The sequence below is a fragment of the Salvelinus fontinalis genome, chromosome 1 (genome assembly GCF_029448725.1).
Source record: "Salvelinus fontinalis isolate EN_2023a chromosome 1, ASM2944872v1, whole genome shotgun sequence".
NCBI classification, from domain to species: Eukaryota; Metazoa; Chordata; class Actinopteri; order Salmoniformes; family Salmonidae; genus Salvelinus; species Salvelinus fontinalis.
In genome coordinates, this window is record NC_074665.1 from 69,119,476 (window position 1) to 69,142,152 (window position 22,677).

Here is a 22,677-nt window from a genome sequence, read left to right on the forward strand (position 1 = left end):
AGTTGGAGCTCAAACAAGCCAGGCAGTACCCAAAAATGCAGCTTTCCTTTTAGAAGCACATGATAGAGATCCAGTGGTTTAATAAATGAAGAAAAAGAGGGTAGAGCAGAGCTCCCCATGGAGTTGCAATCGGAGCCAAAGTTCAGGCTTTTCAAACAAGTGTGGGGGCATTACGTGAAGAATGGAGTTTTATGCCTTCAGTCAAAACTATGAGACAGATGGCACCATCTGGAGAGGGGATGTACCAGATGAGCTCGTACATGAGATACTTACCTTTATCCACAATGATAGAACAGGAGGCCATTTAGGAGTTGAATAACTCACCAGTAAAATTAGAGCAAGGTTCTATTGGCCAGGCTGGCAGAGAGCCATAAAGCAGTGGTGTAAGGACTGTGTGGTGTGCACTGCATACAGGGTCCAGCCCCCAGAACAACCATGACAAGTTCTGTCCCAGGCTGCCCTTTTGAGAGGATAGCTGTAGACTTAATGGGTCCGGTAACATAGACGGGACCAGGTAACAAACACATTATGGTAGTGTCAGATTATTTTACTAGGTGGTCAGAGGCATATGCCATACACAACCAGGAAGCAGTAACAGTGGCCAGGAAACTGGTAGAGGAATGTGTTGAAGCTAGGCGTTTCTCGTTCTCTCCATAGCGACCAGGGGCAACATTTTGAATCTACTCTTTTTAGAGAGATGTGCAATCTTTTACAAATGAACAATACACAAACCACAATCAGATGGTTTAATGGAAAGAGTGAACAGAACTTTGATCAACATGCTTACACTTTTTGTTGATGACAATCAAAGAAATTGGGATGAGATACTCCCATATGTGATGATGTCATACAGGAGTAGTGTTCAATCTTCCACGGGGATCACACCATACAGGGTGCTGTTCAGTGCTGAAATGACTACTGGTTGATGTGGTTATGGGAACACAAAATGAAGGGGAACAGTATGTTTCTCAGTATCTTCAAAAGGTGAAAGGGTATTTAAGCACTGTAAGGGAATCTGTAAAGATAAAATCACCTCACAGGTAAACAAAAGCAATACTTGGATTCTAAAAGTTGACACCCCAGAGGTATGAGGAAAATTAATGCGTGGCTTAGAGACTACCAGATGAAAAAGGGGTTGTCATTCAAACTGAGAAAGAAATTGAAGGGTCCTTTCAAAATTGCAAAGAAACTGTCAGAGGTGCTGTATGAAGTAGTACAGGGTAATGGACCTTATCATGCCGTGGTACACTACAACCGGCTCAAACCTTACTTTGGGGTTGTTTCCGAGCATGAGGTCACGGTCATGGGACAAGAGACTGAGTTGAACATGGACTCTTTTGTGACTAGTCAGAAATACTACCTACCCCGCTTTGAGGAAAAAGCAACCAATGTTGCCTAGGTTACCCTTCAGGAGAAAGGTGGGGGACATTGTGAGACTGTGGGCTCCAAGGGATGTTAATGCCTCAGTGGAACGGAAACTGGACAGTCGGGACTGAAAGCTCAGTCGAAGACAGAGACTCATACCACGCAAACGGATGTGAACACTGAGTTGCCCTCCCTGTGCACCTGCAAGAGAAAGTGTCTACTTTGAGACGGGTCAAGCACCGGAGTCAATTGCAGCAGAAGATCACATGGGTCTGGGGGGGGTAGACCCCAAAGAACTATTAGGGGGCCTGTTTGGCAAGAGAGTTTTGTGTTGAACACAGTCAATGCATTCTGAATGTGTTTGGTTACTGTGCACTTCTCCGAGGGTATTTTGTATGTGTTTACCCAGGTTATTAAACACAGGGTGTTCAGTTAAAGCCGGGGGTAATGTAATGTTTTATACATTGGAAAGTCTCTCAGCCTATCACACAATGTTATGCAAATTAGTTGCTGAACGTTATGATGTGGAAGGCATGTTGGAGAGTTTTTTCCCCCATGGGAAATCAGTGTTTACTCTAGTCAACAAACAACGTGCGAGTTTCGGTGGTCTTACAGGTTCTTTACAATAGCATCTTGACACATCACACAGACCGTTTTTTCCCCGGGCAGCTGTTATTTGGGATCGCGAGTGACGCAGCGGTCTAAGGCACTGTACCTCACTGTAAGAGGAGGCACTACAGTCCCTGGTTCAAATCCAGGCTGTATCACATCCGGCCGTGATTGGGAGTCCCATACACCGGCGCACAATTGGCCCAGCGTAGGCCGTCATTGTAAATAAGAATTTGTTCTTAACTGACTTGCCTAGTTGAAGGTACAATTTTTTTTTAAATAATGCAGGCTGCGCAGCAGAGCTAGCTTGTGTGGTTGTGTGGTGTAGCTAAACATAGTCATGCCAACACAATTTGTTTAGTGCAGCAAGTGCTTAGTTCAGTGCATTGTGCAAGTAGGCCTAAGGCAAGTATTTGAGTCAAATATGCCGCAGACCACAAAAAAAAAAGAATCATATTCAATACTCCAGACCAGCCTGCATTCCTCCATGGACCGGCGCGGGTTTGAGAAAGACTAGACGATGAATCAATTTATTGAGATCACACTTGGCGCACTTGATATTGCAAGCCAAGTACAGAATCAGGGATGAGGGACATCATCGGGCACACAAGATATAAGCAACTACACTGAACAAAATATAAACACAAGATGTAAAGTGTTGGTCCCATGTTTCATGAGCTGAAATAAAAGATCCCAGAGAGTTTCCATACCCACAAAAAGCTTAATTCTCTCATTTTGTGCACAAATTTGTTTACATTCCTGTTAGTGAGCATTTCTCCTTTGCCAAGATAATCCATCCACCTGACACGTGTGGCATATCAGAATCGACATAAACAGCATGATCATTACACAGGTGCACCTTGTGCTGGGGACAATAAAAAGGGCCACTAAAATGCGCAGTTCTCTCACAACACAATGCCACAGATGTCTAAAGTTGAGGGAGCGTGCAATTGGCATGTTGACTGCAGGAATGCCCACGAGTTGTTGCCAGAAATGAATGTTCATTTCTCTACCATAAGCCAACTCCATTTTAGAAAATTTGGCAGTACGTCCAACCGGCCTCACAACAGAGTGCCCCATGGCGGCAATTGGGTTATGGTATGGGCAGGCATAAGGTACAGACAACAAGCACAATTGCATTTTATGGATGGCAATTTGAATGCACAAAAATACCGTAAAGAGATCATGAGGCCCATTTTTTTTTTTAGGTATCTGTGACCAACAGATTAGCGACCGATTAATCGGCATGGCTGATTAATTATGGCCGATTTCAAGTTTTCATAACAATCAGTAATCTGCCTTTTTTGATGACGATTATGGCCATTACATTGCAATCCACGAGGAGACTGCGTGCCAGGCTGACCACCTGTTACGCGAGTGGAGCACCAAAATAACCTTGTGGCTGCAAGGAGCCAAGGTTAGTTGCTAGCTAGCATTAAACTTAAATTATAAAAAACAATCAATCCTCACATAACTTCACATGGTTGATGATATTACTAGGCTAACTAGCTTGTCCTGGGTTGCAGATAATCAAAGCGGTGCCTGTTAATTTACCATCGAATCACAGCCTACTTCAATTTAGCCAAACGGGGGATGATTTAACAAAAGCACATTCGCAAAAAAAGCACAATCGTTGCACAAATGCACCTAACCATGAACATCAATGCCTTTCTTAAAATCAATACACAGAAGTATATATTTTTTAACCTGCATATTTAGTTAAAATAGATGCATGTTAGCAGGCAATATTAACTAGGGAAATTGCGTCACTTCTCTTGAGTTCTGTGCAAGCAGAGTCATGGTATATGTAGCAGTTTGTGCCGCCTGGCTCGTTGCGAACTGTGTGAAGACCATTTCTTCCTAACAAAGACCGTAATTTATTCGACAGTATTTTACATAATTATGACATAACATTGAAGGTTGTGCAATGTAACAGCAATATTTAGTGTTAGGGTTACCACCCGTTCGATAAAATACAGAACGGTTCCGTATTTCACTGAAAGAATAAACATTTTGTTTTCGAAATTATAGTTTCCAGATTTGACCATATTAATAACCAAAGGCTCGTATTTCTGTGTATATTATAATTAAGTCCATGATTTGATATTTGATAGAGCAGTCTGACTGAGTGGTGGTAGGCAGCAGCAGGCTCGTAAGCATTCATTCAAACAGCACTTTCCTGCGTTTGACAGCAGCTCTTAGCAATGTTCGAAGCACAGCGCTGTTTATGACTACAAGCCTATCAACTCCCGAGATTAGGCTGGCAATACTAAAGTGCCTATAAGAACATATAATAGTCAAAGGTATATGAAATACAAATGGTATAGAGAGAAATAGACAACGCGTCATAATTCCTATAATAACTACAACCTAAATCTTCTTAACTGTGAATATTGAAGACTCATGTTAAAAGGAACCACCAGCTTTCATATATTCTCATGTTCTGAGCAAGGAATTTAAACGTTAGCTCTTTTTACATGGCACATATTGCACTTTCTTCTCCAACACTGTGTTTTTGAATTATTTAAACCAAATTGAACATGTTTCATTATTTATTTGACACTAAATTGATTTTATGCATTATATTAAGTTATAATAAAAGTGTTCATTCAGTATTGTTGTAATTATTACAAATATATGTATAAAGATTGGCCGATTAATCGGTATCAGCTTTTTTTGGTCCTCCAATAAAATCGGTGTCGGCGTTGAAATATCATAATTTGTTGACCTCTACAACAGATGCATTATCTGTATTCCCGGTCATGTGAACTCCATAGACTAGGGCCTATTGAATATATTTCAATAGACTGATTTCCTCATATGAACTGTAACTCAGTCAAATCTTTGAAATTGTTGCATTTATATTATTGTTCAGTATAATTGGCGCCAGCATGTTAAAGTAGAGGGCATTCTCCTGCCTCTGAGCTCAGTGGGCGTCCAAGGGCCTTGTTATTGTTGTCTAAGGGCTCTCTCTCTCTCTGTGTGTGTTTGTATGTGTAAGGTCGTAGGTTTATTCCAGCACTGCCACCAGTGCATGTGTGTGCAGTTGGGTATACAGGACATCCCAGCATTGTGTTATTGTTGTCTGAGGCTCACAGGGATGGGAAGGTTTACCCCATGATCCTGAGGTGAAGGTGTCTAGCGTGTCGTCTTTTCTGCCACAGGGAGAGACAAACACGATTGTTAAGCCCACACAAAGCCCCTCGCTAAAGCCACAGCCTCCCAGGAGACTCAACGTCTCTCTCGCCCTCTGACACTCAGTGTTTAATTATAATTTTTTTACTCAATAAAAATCTGTGAAATTGTATTTTTGTTCAGTATTGTTCAAACCTTAAGCAATATGACATTTAATTGATTACAAATGACATGACCCTTTCCTGGACTAAAAAACACTAAACTGTGTACATTGACATCTCCCTCAGCAGATGCTCTTTAACCAGTAACTTCAAATATCACTCATAATTAGAAAATGTTTTCCTCAATAAAGCAGCTATGAGTCAGTGCTAGTAAGAAAAGTGCAAGTGTTAGTGCAATAAAGGGTGTTATCTTTCACTTTCCAGTTTCGTGAGGATAACAACTAGTTTTCCCCTTGGTTTTATTAGGCAGCTGGTCAGCCCCATTATTTTTCCTTTCAAACATTGGTCATTTGCGAATACAGGAAGGCAGAGTTTTCTGCTGGAAGACCTCTCTGATTCGCTCTACGCAGATGTCGGAGGCCACCTTTATCTCCTCTGCGAATCCCGATAGGCTAAGGAAGCCATGTGGGAGGTCCTCCACCACCCTCAGAGTCACTGGTTGGCCCATATTCTGCAGTTTCCTGGCGAACATCACAGAGTCATCCAACAAGGCATCCAGTGCAGAGGCCTGTGGGGACAGATAGAGGAGTAAAAACTACAGAGAACTCAGAGATTAAAGTGGAAAGACCATCAATTGTGGAGTGAGTTAGAGAGACCAGTGAACAAGGACAAAATAGGCCTGCTGCAGTAAAATGTGTCTTGTTTTTTCTTTCATTATCTTTTCCATCCCTCTCAACCTACAAACCCGTCTTCCTAAATCAGCATTTCCCTAACTCGGTCCTTGGGACCACAAGGGGTGCACGTTTTGGTTTTTGCCCAAACACTTCACAGCTGATTCAAATGATCTAAACTTGATGATTAGTTGATTATTTGAATCGGCTGTGTAGTGCTATGGCAAAAGCCAAAACATGCACCCCTTGTGTCTCGAGGACTGAGTTTGGAAAACCCTGTCTTAAATGCATTGACTCTCCACCTCCCCATCCCTCCTCTCTCACCACTAAGTGTACAGGTGGTAGTCCACGCAGTAGGTCGTCAGAGGCTAGCAGGGGTGACACAAACGGGTTCTTGACGGTGGGACAGCTAGGCGTCTGGATTACAGACAGGCGCTTGGAGCGCAGGGGCTCAAAGCCTTCTGGGTAGTCCCTGGGGCCTGAGGAGGATTCGGATGAAGATGGCAACACTGATCTCTGGTGGGCCTCGTTGTCCAAGGACCTCCGGTGTGATGATGACCATGACCCTAGGACCTCTGCGGGAATGAAGGACTGGATCCATTTGGATGCCCCATGTGAGAGGTCACTGATCAGCGAGGCTGTGTCTCTACCTAGAGCGCTCAACGTGCTGATCCCCTCTGTAGGCTGAACCGTCTCAGAGTCTACACCTGGAGGGGGTGAAAAAGAGAAAGACAAGGTCATTTGGAAAAAAGGAGAAATAAAGTAATTTAACTTTTCCTATTGAAAAACAATACCACACATAAATACAGTAATGTACTGATAGCTACTTTGAGGAAAAATGTACTTTTTATGCCTGTGATACGTGGTTGTCCCACCTAGCTATTTAACTCTGCTAAATGACAAATGTATTTTAAAAAGTAAAATAAGACTGGAGTGTGACTTTAACCACCTTTTACATAACCTTTGACTAATACCCTCTCATGCCTTTCACTTCCTTACCTGTGTAGGCGTTGATACACTTGGAGAGCACCCCTAAAGGCAGCAGTAGGTCAAAGCTGGTGAGAAGGCGGGAGGGCGAGGCTTCAATGGTGAGCAGGGTAGCAGGATATGCAGCCATAATACCATCAGGGATGCGCACACCGCAGGCAATGGCCCTCATGGACACAGTGATGCAAAGGTTCCCCCCAGCACTGTCCCCAGCCAGACACACACGCTCAGCAGTGGAGCCTAGGGCAGAGGAACAGACCAATCAGTACCAGCGGGTCTGACAGACGTTTTGTTGCAATAAAATATGTACCAATATGATTGACCCGAGGGTCCTCTGTTGAAACCATTTTCTTTGGCTCTAACACAATGACACTGACCCAAAAGATGGCAGTTCTTGAGGGCCCAACAGTAGGCGTAGAAGCACTCCTCCAGGGCTCTGGGAAAGGGGGCCTCAGGAGCCAAGGAGTAATCCACAGACAGGATGGGGACATTCAGATCCTTGGACCAGCTCTTCAGATAGTTCTGGAAGATGGAGATGTGACAGGAAAATGAAACAGCAAGGTTAAACAATATGAAAGTATTCATGGTATGTGCTGAGCCCCAAGCTCCACTTAATTACTGTGAAACTAGGGTTTGGGTTTAGCATAAGTCATTTCAGGCGACACACCACTACCACTATCCCAGGTCTATGTACCTCATGGGATTTGGAGGTCTGGGACACGAAGCCTCCTCCATGGAAGTGGATCAACAGCCAGGGGGAGGGAGGACGCTTCTGGGCACCAAACGGTACTAAAGACAGGGAAATGGGTGGAGCTTCTGTACGAGCAAAGGCTAGCAGCTCTTTACTGTCCTGAAGAAAGAGAGAGGGTAAGATGTATGCATCATAACTGAACCCTTTTTACAGTAATATGATTGATAAAACAGTGTAGACCTGTGATGAAATCAGATAATAAGCACAAGGTAATAAGCACAAGGTAAGAGCTGAGTTTTCACCTGTCCTTCTCGAAGCTCATAGGAGATGAGGCGCATGTTGACAGGTCCAGGGCCCCAGTGGGCCACTGGCGGGGACACAGGGGTAGAGAGACGGGGGTCTGAGACCAGGGGGAGGAGTAGCGGTTCAGGGGGTATGGTCAGGGTGAGGTTCACCTGCACTAGGGTAGAGGTTAAACTGGCAAAGCCCTGTGGAATGGATGGACAAAAAAGATGGAGGACATTGCAAACAGTCATAAAAGGAAGCAAACAGGAAGATGGAGTGAGCAAGGAGAGACTGAGTAAGTAGGAGAAACACTGCTCCCCCTCCGTAGAGTGGTGTGATGAATCACACTTGGTCCTCAATACCAATAAGACCAACGAGATGTGCAAAGACTTCAGGAAGCATACAACACCTACCTCTGCAACATCTATCAGAGGTCAGAACATAGAGATTGTAGAGGAATACAAATATCTGGGTGTCCTCTTGGATAATAAGCTTCAGTGGTGTAAATGTACAGACCTGATCTACAAAAAGAGTCAACAGAGACTGTGTTTTCTCAAAAAGCTGTGATCTTTTCATGTTAATTGTACTACACTGACTCTGTTTTACAAATCTTTCATTGAGAGTATTTTATCTTTTTGTTTTGTTTGTTGGTTTGGCAATGCCACTGTCAGTCAGAGAAATATCCTGAGAAGGATTATCACCACAGCAAGCAAGGTACTTGGAGTCAAACAGACAGGCCTGGATGAGATCTTAAAGGTCAGGGCCCTCCGCAAGGGTCACAAAATCATTTTAGATCCAAGCCACCCCCTGTACCCGGACTTTGAACTACTCCCCTCTGTCCGGAGGTATAGGGCACCCTTCGGCAGGAAAAACAGAACTAGACAATAACTTGTGCCAGGTGTGATATCCCTCCTAAATAGCTTGGGTTAATGTTCCTATCTACCCAGTGAGGCCAGCAGGCTAATGTTCCTATCGACCCAGTAAGGCCAGCAGGCTAATGTTCCTATCGACCCAGTAAGGCCAGCAGGCTAATGTTCCTATCGACCCAGTAAGGCCAGCAGGCTAATGTTCCTATCGACCCAGTAAGGCCAGCAGGCTAATGTTCCTATCGACCCAGTAAGGCCAGCAGGCTAATGTTCCTATCGACCCAGCGAGGCCAGCAGGCTAATGTTCCTATCGACCCAGCGAGGCCAGCAGGCTAATGTTCCTATCGACCCAGTGAGGCCAGCAGGCTAATGTTCCTATCCACCCAGTAAGGCCAGCAGGCTAATGTTCCTATCGACCCAGTAAGGCCAGCAGGCTAATGTTCCTATCGACCCAGTAAGGCCAGCAGGCTAATGTTCCTATCGACCCAGTGAGGCCAGCAGGCTAATGTTCCTATCGACCCAGTGAGGCCAGCAGGCTAATGTTCCTATCGACCCAGTGAGGCCAGCAGGCTAATGTTCCTATCGACCCAGTGAGGCCAGCAGGCTAATGTTCCTATCGACCCAGTGAGGCCAGCAGGCTAATGTTCCTATTGACCCAGTGAGGCCAGCAGGCTAATGTTCCTATCGACCCAGTGAGGCCAGCAGGCTAATGTTCCTATCGACCCAGTGAGGCCAGCAGGCTAATGTTCCTATCGACCCAGTGAGGCCAGCAGGCTAATGTTCCTATTGACCCAGTAAGGCCAGCAGGCTAATGTTCCTATTGACCCAGTAAGGACAGCAGGCTAATGTTCCTATTGACCCAGTAAGGACAGCAGGCTAGTCTCTTTTTATTGGTATGTAACTGTTATGAAAGTTGTATTGTCAATTTGTTCTGTATTTAAACGCCACTTTAAACATGTACATGACACTGCAACAAAGTTTCCCCATGGGGACAATAAAGTAAAAATCTACTAAATGTAAAAATATTCTGCAGATGCTCTTACCAAGAGCGACTTACCTTAAGATGAATGGACTACCTGTATCTAGGTAAGACAACCACAGTCATAGTTTAAACTTTTCCTCAGTAAAGCCGCTATCAGCAAAGTCAGTGCTAGTAAGAAAAGTCTAATTAGTTAAGAGCCTCCTCCCCTCACCGATACAAGCTCTGATTCGGTGAGGTTCCAGAAGGACTTCCAGAACTTCATGTCCAAGTTCTGGGTGATCCGCTCATATTCTTCTCCTCTCAGCTCTGGATCGATGACATACTTCCCAGAGGTAAGGAGGGAGAATGCTGCCATGCCTGAGGGATATGGAGGAGAGCAAATGGGAAGTCAGTATAGCACTGCACACTATGCACTAACTTTGTAAAATGCCAAAGGATTACCACAAATCTTGCAATAGGCCCAACAAGGTAGATAATCAGTCAGTTGTTATGACACCTAACATGTATAGTTTTACAACTTGATACAGCCCAAAGAATTCAGAGACTGACCTAACCCGGAATGCTGTTTTTCGTAGCTCTCTCCAAACGAGACCATGCTTATGATTAATGACTGCAGGATCGGACGAAGGGAAGATGAGAACTGGGGAAGCAGAGGGGGAAAAAATATTTCAGAATCTATTCATTCACCAAGTACATTTACACATACCCGGAATTTGACTTAGTGAATAGTTGCTGCCAGCAATAAACAATGTACAGACAGAATACAGACAGTAAGTCAACATACAGGATATACAATATAAACATAGTGAACATAAAACTCTGGAGAAAAGCTGATTTACAGTGAGGATATACAATTTACAGAGGGAATATATCTCTAGTACACCCGGTTGAGACCCACTGCTCTATAGCATCTCCCCCTGGTGGTGACTGACCTGAAAGCCCAGGCAGCGGCCGTAGAAGCAGGCCTTGTGCATGGAAGCATACTCCCTCACCAACCTCCTGCTCAGCTCTCCATCCTGCTCTCCGTACAGCTGCCCGGGACTGTTGTCGTGGAGCATTCCCTGGGCAATGTAGAGGAGGGCCCGTAGCTGACACAGGACACTGCCATAGGCTTCCATCTCTGAGGCGTTGTGGTCGGCCCTGAAGAAGGCCCTGTGGCAGTTAGCGGCAATGTAGCGGCCGTTGTGGATGATGTGCAGAAGGCAAGACTGCAACACCTGTGAAATTAGATTATATTTTGTTGGCTCCGAAATATGAATACAAAGATGTAAAATATACATTTGTTTTAATAATCGAAGGAGCTCCATCACTCCCTCCCAGGGCCGGCCCTCCCATTATGCAAGATTCGGCCAACGCCTATGGCGGCACTTGAATTTGGGGCAGCATTTTGACAATTGCCTGCCGCCCTCTGGGCGCCCCTGATCGGCTGCTACACTGCCCGCGGTACCCCATTCCCACTTTTCCCGAAGTTCACTCCCACTAACCTTGGTAGCTATGGTGATGTTTGTGATTATCCAATTGTGAAACATTGAATCTGCCAGTTATTATTTTCATTTTTATGTTTGTGTGTGACGAAGACAATTAGTGATTAAGGCAGTAGCCTAACCTAGCCTGTTAACTTTGGCTAGCTACTACTAGTGGATATTATTTTAGCTAAAAGTCATCTATAGAGATTTAAAACAATTTTCTACCATGTCTAAGAAACAAAATCTAAATCAGGAAGCGAATATTTAAAAAAAAGAAAACGGAGAAAAGAGGCACAATCTCTAAACCAAAGAAATTTGCTGGTGAAATTTATCAGCGTGCAGCAATGTCCATCAGCCGTTGGGGAGAATGACAAGCCTACGAGGACCGGCCATTTATTCGCCGAGAACGACAAGCCCCCGTTCGCTGATTCTAGCAGCGAAGAGGGCAAACCGGATGCGTCCAAGCCATGCACTTCCACTGATGATGGCAGCTCTCTGGCTGGACAAGTACAGGTGGTCGCACCAGGCCTAGCCACACCTCCAAACAATGCCGGCGAAGATCCTACTATTTTTGACCCAGACTCGTCGCTCCCCCGTCCCGGATGACAGTGGTGGTGCTGCTGCTAAATCCGACACCCAGACAAAAAAAACAAAAGATCCCGGTGAGTGGCCAAAATATATAAATGGATCTTTACAGGATGCTAGTGCAGGCTGGGCCACATCAGGATAAGGTGGGGAATTTCCCAAGAAATGAGGGGCAACGAAAGTTTTCGGTGGCCCACTACAATAGGAGGATGGAGAACGGGGAGAGAGTGGAGAGACCAAGGCTTGTCTATTCTAACAAAAACGATGCAGCCTTCTGTTTTTTTCACACGAGTGCAAATCTGTGCTGGTCAGGGATGGAATCAGGGACTGGAAGAATCTGTGCCACCTCAGCTCGCACGAGAAGTCGCATGACCACTTAGATAGTTTCTAGAGGTGGAAGGAGCTGGAGATCAGGCTGGGGTCCAATCAAACTCAGACGATTTGATTTCAGAACCATGGACAGCTACCAAGAGAAAACATCGCTGACTGCAATGCAGCACCACAGCAGAGGAAAGAGACCACTAGGTGGAAATTAAATAAATTCGATATGTAAATAAACAAAATTCATTAAGGCTAGGTCATTGACATAAAGCTTATTTTACACTGCTCCAGTGAAACGAGGCCTGTCATGCATTTATGAAAGCACTTGTTTCCAAAGCTCAAATGATCTTACTCTGTTCTACAGGAATATAAAAATATGTTAAATATGTTATATACATTTTATTTTAATTGTAATTGTAACAATTATGGGGTCGTGCCATGTGTGATAACAGGTGGGATATTATTAATAAGAAACTTGTTTTCCGGTCTCCCGAGTAGCACTGCATCACAGTGCTAGCTGTGCCACTAGAGATTCTGGGTTCGAGTCCAGGCTCTGTCGCAGCCGGCCGTGACCGGGAGACCCATGGGGCGGCGCACAATTGACCCAGCGTCGTCTGGGTTAGGTGAGGGTTTGGCCGGCAGGGATGTCCTTGTCCCATCGCACACTAGCGACTCCTGTGGCGGGCGCAGTGCACACTAACACGGTCGCCAGGTGTACAGTGTTTCCTCCGACACATTGGTGCGGCTGGCTTCCGGGTTAAGTGGGCATTGTGTCAAGAAGCAGTGCGGCTTGGTTGGGTTGTTTCGGAGGATGCACGGCTCTTGACCTTTGCCTCTCCCGAGTCCGTACGGGAGTTGCAGCGATGAGACAAGACTGTAACTACCAATTGGACACCACAAAATTGGGGAGAAAACGAGGTAGAATAAAATTAAAATAAATATTAATAATTTAAAAATGTAACTTATTTTCCTCCTATATGTAGTAAGTTGCATAGCGATAGCAACATTGTAACTCTTCGATGCAGGGGTTAAAGTAACATTCCCTTCTGCCTGGTAAGGGACCTTCTATATGTGCACGCACGCACCAACATTTTCTATGGGCCTAAACATGAAATAATCTCCAATTATACTTAATCTTCCAAAAAATAAGTGGTAAGCCTACCTGTTTGACAGACACAATTATCCTATCCATAGATGTTGGTATAGCCAAATACTACAATACTGTCGCATGCACTGATTAAATACCTCCGTGTATGGGAAGGGCTTGGTGTGTTTAACTAAAACCAGGGCTCGAATTGAGTGAGGGTATCACATATCCTTTTTGCCATTTTCTTTAACTAAGCAAACTATTGTTTGCTTTACATTTTGAAATAAATACATAAAATGTATCCAGATTATATCAAGCGTTCTATAACAATGCTTAACTCTGTAATGCCTTATGGTGGAAACAAGCTCTGAAATGCCTGTGATAGAAGTGACTCTGATCCATATGGGGATGTATTGATTCCTCTCCATGACAATCTGAAGCTAAACTGCAGCCTATAATATTCGAGGAGATCAAAAAAATGTACTTTGCTATTCTGTCTTTTCTCTTTCTGAAAAGACAAGATGTTTGTTTAAACCCAGGCAGGTTTTAGGGAAGCACTTATGTTGTTGGGTTATACAACGGACTAGTAGCCAGCAGTTGAAGCTTACAGTTTTCTGTGTCAGTAGAGCCTATTTCTGGGTGGAAAGGTAACTTTTGAAAGTGCCATGCTTAGATTCTATAGGATGTCTAAGATATAATCATTTTTGTCTGGCCTAGGGCGGCAGAACATCCAGGGTATTGGTGATTTTATCAATGTAATGAGATTGAAAATATTAGGCTATGTTATTGACATTGAACTGATTATATAGCCTAATAACCAGATGTGCTAAAATTTGTAGCATAGGGGCGGCAGATTATGGTCTCGCCTACGTTGGCAGAAGGTCCAGGGCCGGCCCTGCTCCGTCCTATTTTCCCTCTGTGGCAAGAGAATGAGAGGCAATCACAGAGTGATAATTCTACCCTACCTTGACCAGTGTGCGATACCCATTCCCAGGGGTATCGGAGTCAAAGTCATAGTGGTGGTAGACTGCAGTGATGCCAGAAACCACAGGTTCCAGGGCACGACCATGGTCCTGAATCCTTCTCAAGCATGTCACCAAGCGCCTGGACACGTCGCCATATGGCAAGTCAGGAGGCCCAGACAGAGCAGTGATGTTTTCCTCACACACCACCTCCAAGGATGTGAACACAGCTATCCAATCCATACCTGACACTAGAGAACACACATACAGAAATATAAACCCAACCTAGACAGAAAACATGATTTTTATTTCTGAATAATCATACTATATCTGAGCTTTGAAAGTTTAAATAAGGAGATATAAAAATCATTACATCTGACTAACCTCCTTAAAATGACTGGTTTGGTTGTGTGTGCCAAAGGTCAAAGATTAAAAGATGCAACTTGCACAGGACTCCTCTTACAAACTGACTTAGCAAAAAAAATTGGCTGTTGACATTTATCAAAATGTACACTAAATATTGTCCTAAATCCTTAGTTTATAGGCCTAGTCAATAGAAGAGTAGGCTACTAAGAATCAACAAATCAAACCAACCTTGTTCCGGTATATATGACTGACAAGTTATGTAGGTTATATGCTTGTACGCCAGATATGTAATAACCATGTTTCCATTACAGGTTAACGTTAGCTAATACAAAACGTTGAAATTGATTTTTCAACTAACCTGCTCTTGCGACAACGTCTTCGTTCTCGATTCAGGGAAAGGGCGCCTTATAAATGTCCGTGTCCAGTTGCATGGGATTCTACAAAAAAACAGAAAATACATATTTTTTATTAAAATCATGTTTTGTACGTCACGAGGAGGTTCCTAGTCATTGTAGAGTGTGTTCGTAAATTCAATCTGGAATGCCAGAGGTGCGCTCTGGGGACGCTCAAATCGGGGAGTAGGGTTTATACGAGCGTTCTGACCTCAAAACGGCAGTCAAGCATCCACGCTAACTGGCTAACGTTGGCTAGCTACTTCCAGACACACTAGCAGAGCTGGTTAGGCTGTTTTCATGTTATCCAGAGCGCTGGTAACTGTCACTGTGCTGCTGGCAACAATTTAAATGCGCGTTTTTGCCGACACAGGCCATATTCAACGGGTGTTGAGCGTTCGTAAATTCATCAGTTATTCTTCGCTATGGCACACTCAGACGAGTGTCCTCTGAAAACGGTGTAGATGGCCAGAGTAAATTTACGAGCGCACCCTTTGCTGCCCCGCATCTAGCATTTTCCAGCATCTTTGCAGGAACTAGTCGTTTCTATGCGACGCGGCCACGTTTAGACGTAGTTGACAGCACGTCAGACAGTGCGACCAAAACAAAGAACGACACACATGCAAAAGGTATGTCACTCGAAACAAAACATGGATTTAAAATTTTAAAAAGTGTTATTACACAAGCATGAAGATCTTGTGCTTAGGGGTGGGGGGTGGGGGGGGGGGGGGGTGTTCATGCAGGAACCCCGGAATTGCGGGTTGCAGTTGAACACTTGTGCATCAGACAGGGTTCTGGAGATGGGAACCCGTCATCGGTGCATCCTTTGACCCACGAGTCCAGACGTACTGATCATAGCCCAAGTTACTAATGCATAGCGAACGTTCTCTCTGTGTGGTGTTTAGGGAAACGTATGTTAGCCGTCATATTCAGCCGTTGTAGGAAATATGGATCGTTAAAACACTACACGACTTACGGACGTGCTCCCAAATATTTCATTCCGTCCATCCTCAACCCCAGGACGTTGGTGCTCAAATATTACGATGATTCCCTAGTTGATCATACCCTGCGTTTCTCGGTTGTCGTAGGAAAAAAAATCCGACACACATACAGTGAGCTGCTTTATTAGTGTGCACATTATGTGCGGAAATATTTGTTTTAAAGAGACGGAGGCCCAGAATATAGATTTAATATGCGATAATTGCATTATCTTATTGGTTTTTGTCATGGTAGGGAAGCAGATGTAATATTGGTACAGTTGGTTTTGCACTTGAAACGGTCTAAAACAACAAATCCACTAAACCGGGGCACCGGGCCATGTAAAACGAACTCGCCCATTGAAAAGGCATTGGGTTCTCTTCACAGTTCCACCAATCTGTCTTCTATCACCGCAGTCCGCATGGTGCTGTTAATTTCCTCTTCGCCATACAACAATATGCACGACCAACATTTACTGACATCTGACAGGTGTCTGGAGAACGGAACAGCCATATTCGGTGCGTCCTTCACCCGCTCAAACTACCAGATTCCCGGAGTACTGATCCTAGCCCAAGTTCATAGGAATTCACCCCGATCATGAAAATGTATGTATGCCCGGCATAAACTAAACTCCATGGCTATCGGGAAACTGGGCCCAGTTCAATGTCCATTAATGCATTCTTAAACTTCCTTCGTTTCCCCGAGTGGCCCAGCGGTCTAAGGCACTGCATATCAATGCTAAATGAGTCACTACAAACCCTGGTTCGATTCCAGGCTCTATCACAACCGGCCGTGATTGGGAGTCCCATAGGGCGGCGCACAATTGGCCCAGCGCCGTCCGGGTTAAGGTTTGGTCGGGGTAGGTCGTCATTGTAAATTAGCATTTTTTCTTAACTGACTTGCCTAGTTAAATAAAGGTTACATTTAAAAAAGCAGGTCACCTTTCATCTAATTACTCAAGACTCCCCAGCTCTCAGAACCGAACCAGCTGCTTGATGACGTCACCACACATCGACAAAAACAACACCACTCTTAACTGACCAAATCCACTCTTCCCAATATATAAACTTTAACTGGGACACTGGTAGCCGCGATATCCTCTTTCCCGACGGTATCCACATGTAAATCCATAGTTAAAAAAAAATTGCACTTTCAAACACGAAAGAACTTTGAACTTTGGAAAAAAGTATAACCTACCCAAGCTTCAGCACTGCCAAGTTGAAACAAAAATGGGAATCAGCTGGTGCTTGACTGATGGACTTTAAAATCCCCCCAAAATGAATTAACCCCAGAACACTTCTATTGAAGATTATCCGGGAGAATAAAGAAAAAGGAGCAATCGGTTGCGGCGTAAATCTGATCGATTTGTTGACGGGAGAAACATTTAATCAGAGGCTCTGATTAAGGCGATTCATATCGAAACGTAACCAAATATTGTTTGTCCCGTCAATACATCTGTCAGATTTACGCAAACAGTGTTATTACATATTTTTTTCTTCTCCCGGATAGTCACCAGTTGAAGTGTCCTAGTGTAAGTAAAGTTTTTTTCTACGACATTGAATTTGGCCGCCCAAGACTGGCAAACATTGTGACGGACGAACGACAATTAAACAAGTGACTTCAAACGAACACTTGCAATAAACGTGCGACCTATGTTTACGAGAAAAGTTAGTGTACAGTATGATGAAATATGGAAAGCCTTGTATTGTACAGCCTACAAACTTACCAACACGCATCCTCTATTCTTCAGCTGACAGTTTCTGTTTCGCCCCACGGATTGGGGTGCGTTCAATTCGCTTAAAAAAATAATATTTGGTTTCTTCTTCTATGGTATAATGGCCGTCCGCAAACACGTTTAAGGTGCATGCCTGCCGCCACCTACTGTGCTGGAGTGTGCGATGGATCATGGTTTGTGTAATTCTGTACTACAAAAATCCATATTAACTTCTAACAAACCCTCCCCGTCCCCAAAACACATCAAACTTTTGCTCTGTAATGTTGAGACAATCCATCCGTAGGATTACTCATCATTTAAAAAAATTGTGGCCAGTAACATTTTATTTAACCAGGTAAGTTGACTAAGAACACATTCTCATTTTCAGCAACGACCTGGGGAATAGTTACAGGGGAGAGGAGGAATGAGCCAATTGTAAACTGGGGATGATTAGGTGGCCATGATGGTATGAAGGCCAGATTGGGAAATTTAGCCAGGACACCAGGGTTAACACCCTACTCTTACAATAAGTGCCATGGGATCTTTAGTAACCAGAGAGTAAGGACACCCGTTTAACGTCCCATCCAAAAGACGGCACCCTACACAAGGCAATGTCCCCAATCACTGCCCTGGGGCATTGGGATGTTTGTTTTAGACCAGAGGAAAGGGTGCTTCCTACTGGCCCTACAACACCACTTCCAGCAGCATCTAGTCTCCCATCCAGGGACTGACCAGGACCAACTAGCTTCAGAAGCAAGCCAGCAGTAGGATGCAGGGTGGTATGCTGCTGGCTTGCTGCTACATTCTGTTAACATCTGTTGCCACTAATAACTCTGTTGCCATATCCACAATAATCTTCAACATGGCATTTCTGCTTTTCAAATTCCGAGTCATGTTGATAACCTTTCCAATGAAGTCAATTTTATTTACTATCAAAGGGTCCTTTGACCAGACCCGGCGCCAGGATAAAGTGGCGGCAGGATAAAGTGGCTAAGGGGGCGGCAGGATAAAGTGGCTAAAGGGGCGGCAGGATAAAGTGGCTAAGGGAGCGGCAGGATAAAGTGGCTAAGGGGGCGGCAGGATAAAGTGGCTAAGGGGGCGGCAGGATAAAGTGGCTAAGGGGGCGGGAGGATAAAGTGGCTAAGGGGGCGGCAGGATAGAGTGGCTAACGGGGCTGCAGGATAAAGTGGCTAAGGGAGTGGCAGGATAAAGTGGCTAAGGGGGCGGCAGGATAAAGTGGCTAAGGGAGCGGCAGGATAAAGCGAGGGGACAGTTGAAATCGGCAAAGGGGCACAATTTTGAGGGGTTCTTGCATTGGAATTATATTGAATTCTGCTTATATCAAGCTATATCACAATAAACAAAGTTAAAATGCAGAGACTGAGATCATTGAGTGCTTTTGAAGTGACAGTCAGGTTGGTGCGAAATATGTAGCCTGTCACCGCTGCGCTGTATCAGCACAATGGACAGCGCCCAATACATTAAAGCAGGGTCGTTTTGGTAATGAATATAGGCTACAAGATATAGTAGATAGGTGAATTACCCTACTGCAAACAGCCTATGTGAATTCAGCCTTACACACAGCTGTCTTGCCAAAATAATGCTAACTAAATGCTGTAAGTAGTAGCCTAGTTATTCATGTATGGAAACAAAAATACTGAATAGCATTTTGGCTTAGAATACCAAATGAATGAATGAGAACAAAACAGCGGTACCAAGTACAGTAGTAGGCCGAGTAAACTAAATATCAGATCAATCAAGGCATGACACAATCTATATGTAGGCTAGTTACATTAACAGTCAACAAACACATTAAACAAAAGGCTAATGGAGATCCAAATAACCAAAACACAGCCTACTACAGTGCAATGCAGCCACGCACAGCTGTCTTGCCAAATAAATAGTCCTATAACAAGTTGTGATATGGCACAAAACACTTCTGACAATCAAATTCGACCCACGTAATCAATTAAGCAATGCCAACCTACCTTAAACACATTTCCAATATGTACGGTTCCATTTACAACCACGAAAACCAATAGGCTACCAAGAAAACCATAATAGAATGTATCGATTTCTATGATGAAACTTACCGATATGTACTGTAGCTATACTCAGGGGCATCATTTGGGTTCTTGCATTGGAATTATATTGAATGCTGCTTATATCACGCTATACCACAAACATAAAAGTTAAAATGCTTCTGACCAAAAAGTTACAAGTTGGCACAAAATCTTCGCAATGCTCTATCAGCACCATAGACAGCGCCCTACACACTAAAGCAAGATTCTTTATGAAAAACAACCAGCTAGATTGTTTCTTACCCTTCAGAACAGTTGAAGCCTCCTTGATGCTCTGTGGAACTTCCTGAGGAATCGATCATTCCATTCTCCCCAAAATCAAATGCCAGTTGGATTAGTTGACCTATCCTCGGGTGTAGTATGCTTCTTCTGTGCTGACTGAACAGGTTTGTCAAAGTGGAAAATGAGTTTTAGCATGCAGCTTCCTCAGTGACAATCTCACCAATGAGCCCTATGATTTCATTTTGAATATCGTGTGACATGTATGTGGCACTGTGGGGTATGGTGCTAAACCCCTTGGCAAGTTCCTTGTCTTTTCGGAAAGTGTATTCCATCAGACAGGAAAAGTCCACTGTCCCCCTCCCCCATTGACTCTATCGTGTCCAATGTTCCCCTCAGTGGTTGCTGGTTTGAAACAAGTAACTCAATAATGTCCACAATCGCCGACACATACATGTGATTTCTTGCCAGCTACCCATCATTAAAAAGTGTTTCGACAAGGGATACAAAATGCAGCATTTGCAGTAACCGAGTACTCCAGCCACTCTCTTCCTCTGAACCAATTGCTATTAAATTAAAGTTTTTGGACAGGAAACCTGGGACTAGGGTAGGATTTTAGAGGCTGGCTCCTCTGTTCCAATATCATAAGGAACAGCCATAGGTGGAGGGGGCTGTGCAGCCATTATCCTGGCAGCACTTGTGGAAGAGGGTGAAGGCTCTGCACGCGGAGCTAGCTAGAGCTCAGCAGCATCATTGCTGCTGGGCTTTGTGACAGCCTCAGTGGTTTGATCCTGCTGCTACTCAATGCTCTTCTTTGGCTTTGTTTGGGTACTTTGGCAAGGCCAATTTCTGATATCCATCATGGCAGTGGCAGATTAGCTGGTTCCTGCTAGCTAAATAGGCTAAGGCTAATAACACTAACGCTTTTTACTGCTAGCTAAGAAGCTAGCTCTGTAGTGGTGTGGGGCGTGAGGCAGAGTTGAGTGAAGCAGCTCTAATGGTAAAATTGACCCCGCCCAAAATCAAATATTACAGCCCAAAATCAAATATTATAGGCAGAGGCGTATGTTGTTATTCACTTCGCCTACCACAGAGAACCGTTTCCCCCCCGCTTTTTATGGAAGACCAAAGGAGCCATACCTAACAGCCCCAGTGGCTTTCCAAAGCCCCCCTTCACATACCCTGGCGTGCTCTGTCCATTGTACTGACACAGCGCAGCGGAGATACAGATTTTGCGCCAACCTGTCACTCAATTTCTTACTTTTTTGCTATTTTTATAGTTGGACATAAAACTGAAACGGAGGGGGCAAAGGTTTCAAGTTAGGGGGCTAAGCACCCTTTAACCCCCTTGTGGAGCCGGGTATGCCTTTGACACAGCACATTTATGTGAGCAAGACTTCTGAACAGGTTTCAAAACCATGTCAGGACTAGTGGAAGTATCATTCTCCTGGCAGAAGGGGCCTCATTAATAAATCATGCATAAGTACAAAAATAGACCCCAAAACATGCGTGTGCCAGTTTTCATACAAAAGTGGGCATTTACAAAAACTGAACTTGACGTGAAAATGTGCTCACCTTCCCAATAACTTTAGACCATGTGTACGCACACCTTCTAGTGGTTGAAGTATTGCATTGCAAGCAGATTAGTAATTTGTGCACATGGGGGATATGATGGACAAGCTTATTCATAACAATAAACAGATTAATAACAAGATGCAATCTTTTTTTTTAATCCCCAATTTGACTAGGTAAATTGACTGAGAACACTTCCCATTTACAGCAACGACCTGGGGAATAGTTACAGGGGAGAGGAGGGGGATTAATGAGCCAATTGGAAGCTGGGGATGATTAGGTGGCTATGATGGTATGATGGCCAGATTGGGAATTTAGCCAGGACACGGGGTTAAAACCCCTACTCTTACGATAAGTGCCATGGGATCTTTAGTGACCAGAGTCAGGACACCTGTTTAACGTCCCCTCCAAAAGACGTACCCTACAGAGGGTAATGTCCCAAATCACTGCCCTGGGGCATTGGGCTCTTTTTTTTTAGACCAGAGGAAAGAGCCTGCTACTGCCTTTCAATAAACAGGTGTGGCTTCTTAAACGGTTAATTTGTGGAATTTCTTTCCTTCTAAATGCGTTTGAGCCATCAGTTGTGTTGTGACAAGGTAGGGGTGGTATACAGAAGATAGCTCTATTTGGTAAAAACCAAGTCCATATTATGGCAAGAACAGCTCAAATAAGCAAAGAGAAACGACAGTCCATCATTGCTTTAAGACATGAAGGTCAGTCAATACGGAACATTTCAAGAACTTTGAAAGTTTCTTCAAGTGCAGTCGCAAAAACCATCAAGCGCTTTGATGAAACTGGCTCTCATGAGGATCGCCACAGGAATGGAAGACCCATATTTACCTCTGCTGCAGAGGATAAGTTCATTAGAGTTACCAGCCTCAGAAATTGCAGCCCAAATAAATACTTTACAGAGTTCAAGTAACAGACACATCAACATCAACTGTTCAGAGGAGACTGTGTGAATCAGACCTTCATGGTCGAATTGTTGCAAAGAAACCACTACTAAAGGACACCAATAAGAAGAAGAGGCTTGCTTGGGCCAAGAAACACGAACAATGAAAATTAGACCGGTGGAAATTTGTCCAAACAGGGGATTTTTGGTTCCAACCGCTGTCTTTGTGAGACGCGGTGTGGGTGAACGGATGATCTTCCGCAAGTGTATTTCCCACTGTAAAGCTTGGA

The 22,677-nt window shown here is 44.2% G+C and overlaps 1 protein-coding gene across 3 annotated transcripts; it reads right to left on the reverse strand.

Moving 5' to 3' along the window:
- Positions 1-732: 732 nt before the first annotated feature.
- LOC129860753 (hormone-sensitive lipase-like) lies at positions 733-17,730 on the reverse strand. 3 transcript variants are annotated; one of them, XM_055931464.1, is made up of 12 exons: positions 17,636-17,730; positions 14,898-14,976; positions 14,177-14,424; positions 10,685-10,969; positions 10,302-10,392; positions 9,964-10,109; positions 7,922-8,107; positions 7,623-7,778; positions 7,306-7,450; positions 6,941-7,168; positions 6,266-6,648; positions 733-5,838 (listed from the first exon to the last, which is right to left on the reverse strand). In XM_055931464.1, the coding sequence occupies exons 3-12, from the start codon at positions 14,414-14,416 to the stop codon at positions 5,617-5,619; spliced, it is 2,082 nt and encodes a 693-aa protein (XP_055787439.1). In that variant the 5' UTR covers positions 14,417-14,424; positions 14,898-14,976; positions 17,636-17,730; the 3' UTR covers positions 733-5,616. The 3 variants fall into 3 exon arrangements, with proteins under 3 accessions (XP_055787439.1, XP_055787454.1, XP_055787445.1); XM_055931479.1 differs by lacking the exon at positions 17,636-17,730 and adding an exon at positions 17,107-17,557; XM_055931470.1 differs by lacking the exon at positions 17,636-17,730 and adding an exon at positions 15,143-15,445.
- Between the last annotated feature and the right edge of the window lie 4,947 nt (positions 17,731-22,677).

What these genes read in the sequence shown, in the direction of transcription:
- LOC129860753 (XM_055931464.1), bottom strand. Translation starts at nt 14,416, where the DNA reads ATGGATTGGATAGCTGTGTTCACATCCTTGGAGGTGGTGTGTGAGGAA. An exon ending in GGTATCGCACACTGGTCAAG is followed by an intron (nt 10,970 to 14,176) that starts GTAGGGTAGAAT and finishes CTAATTTCACAG; the next exon opens with GTGTTGCAGTCTTGCCTTCT. An exon ending in GTGTATCAACGCCTACACAG is followed by an intron (nt 6,649 to 6,940) that starts GTAAGGAAGTGA and finishes CACCCCCTCCAG; the next exon opens with GTGTAGACTCTGAGACGGTT.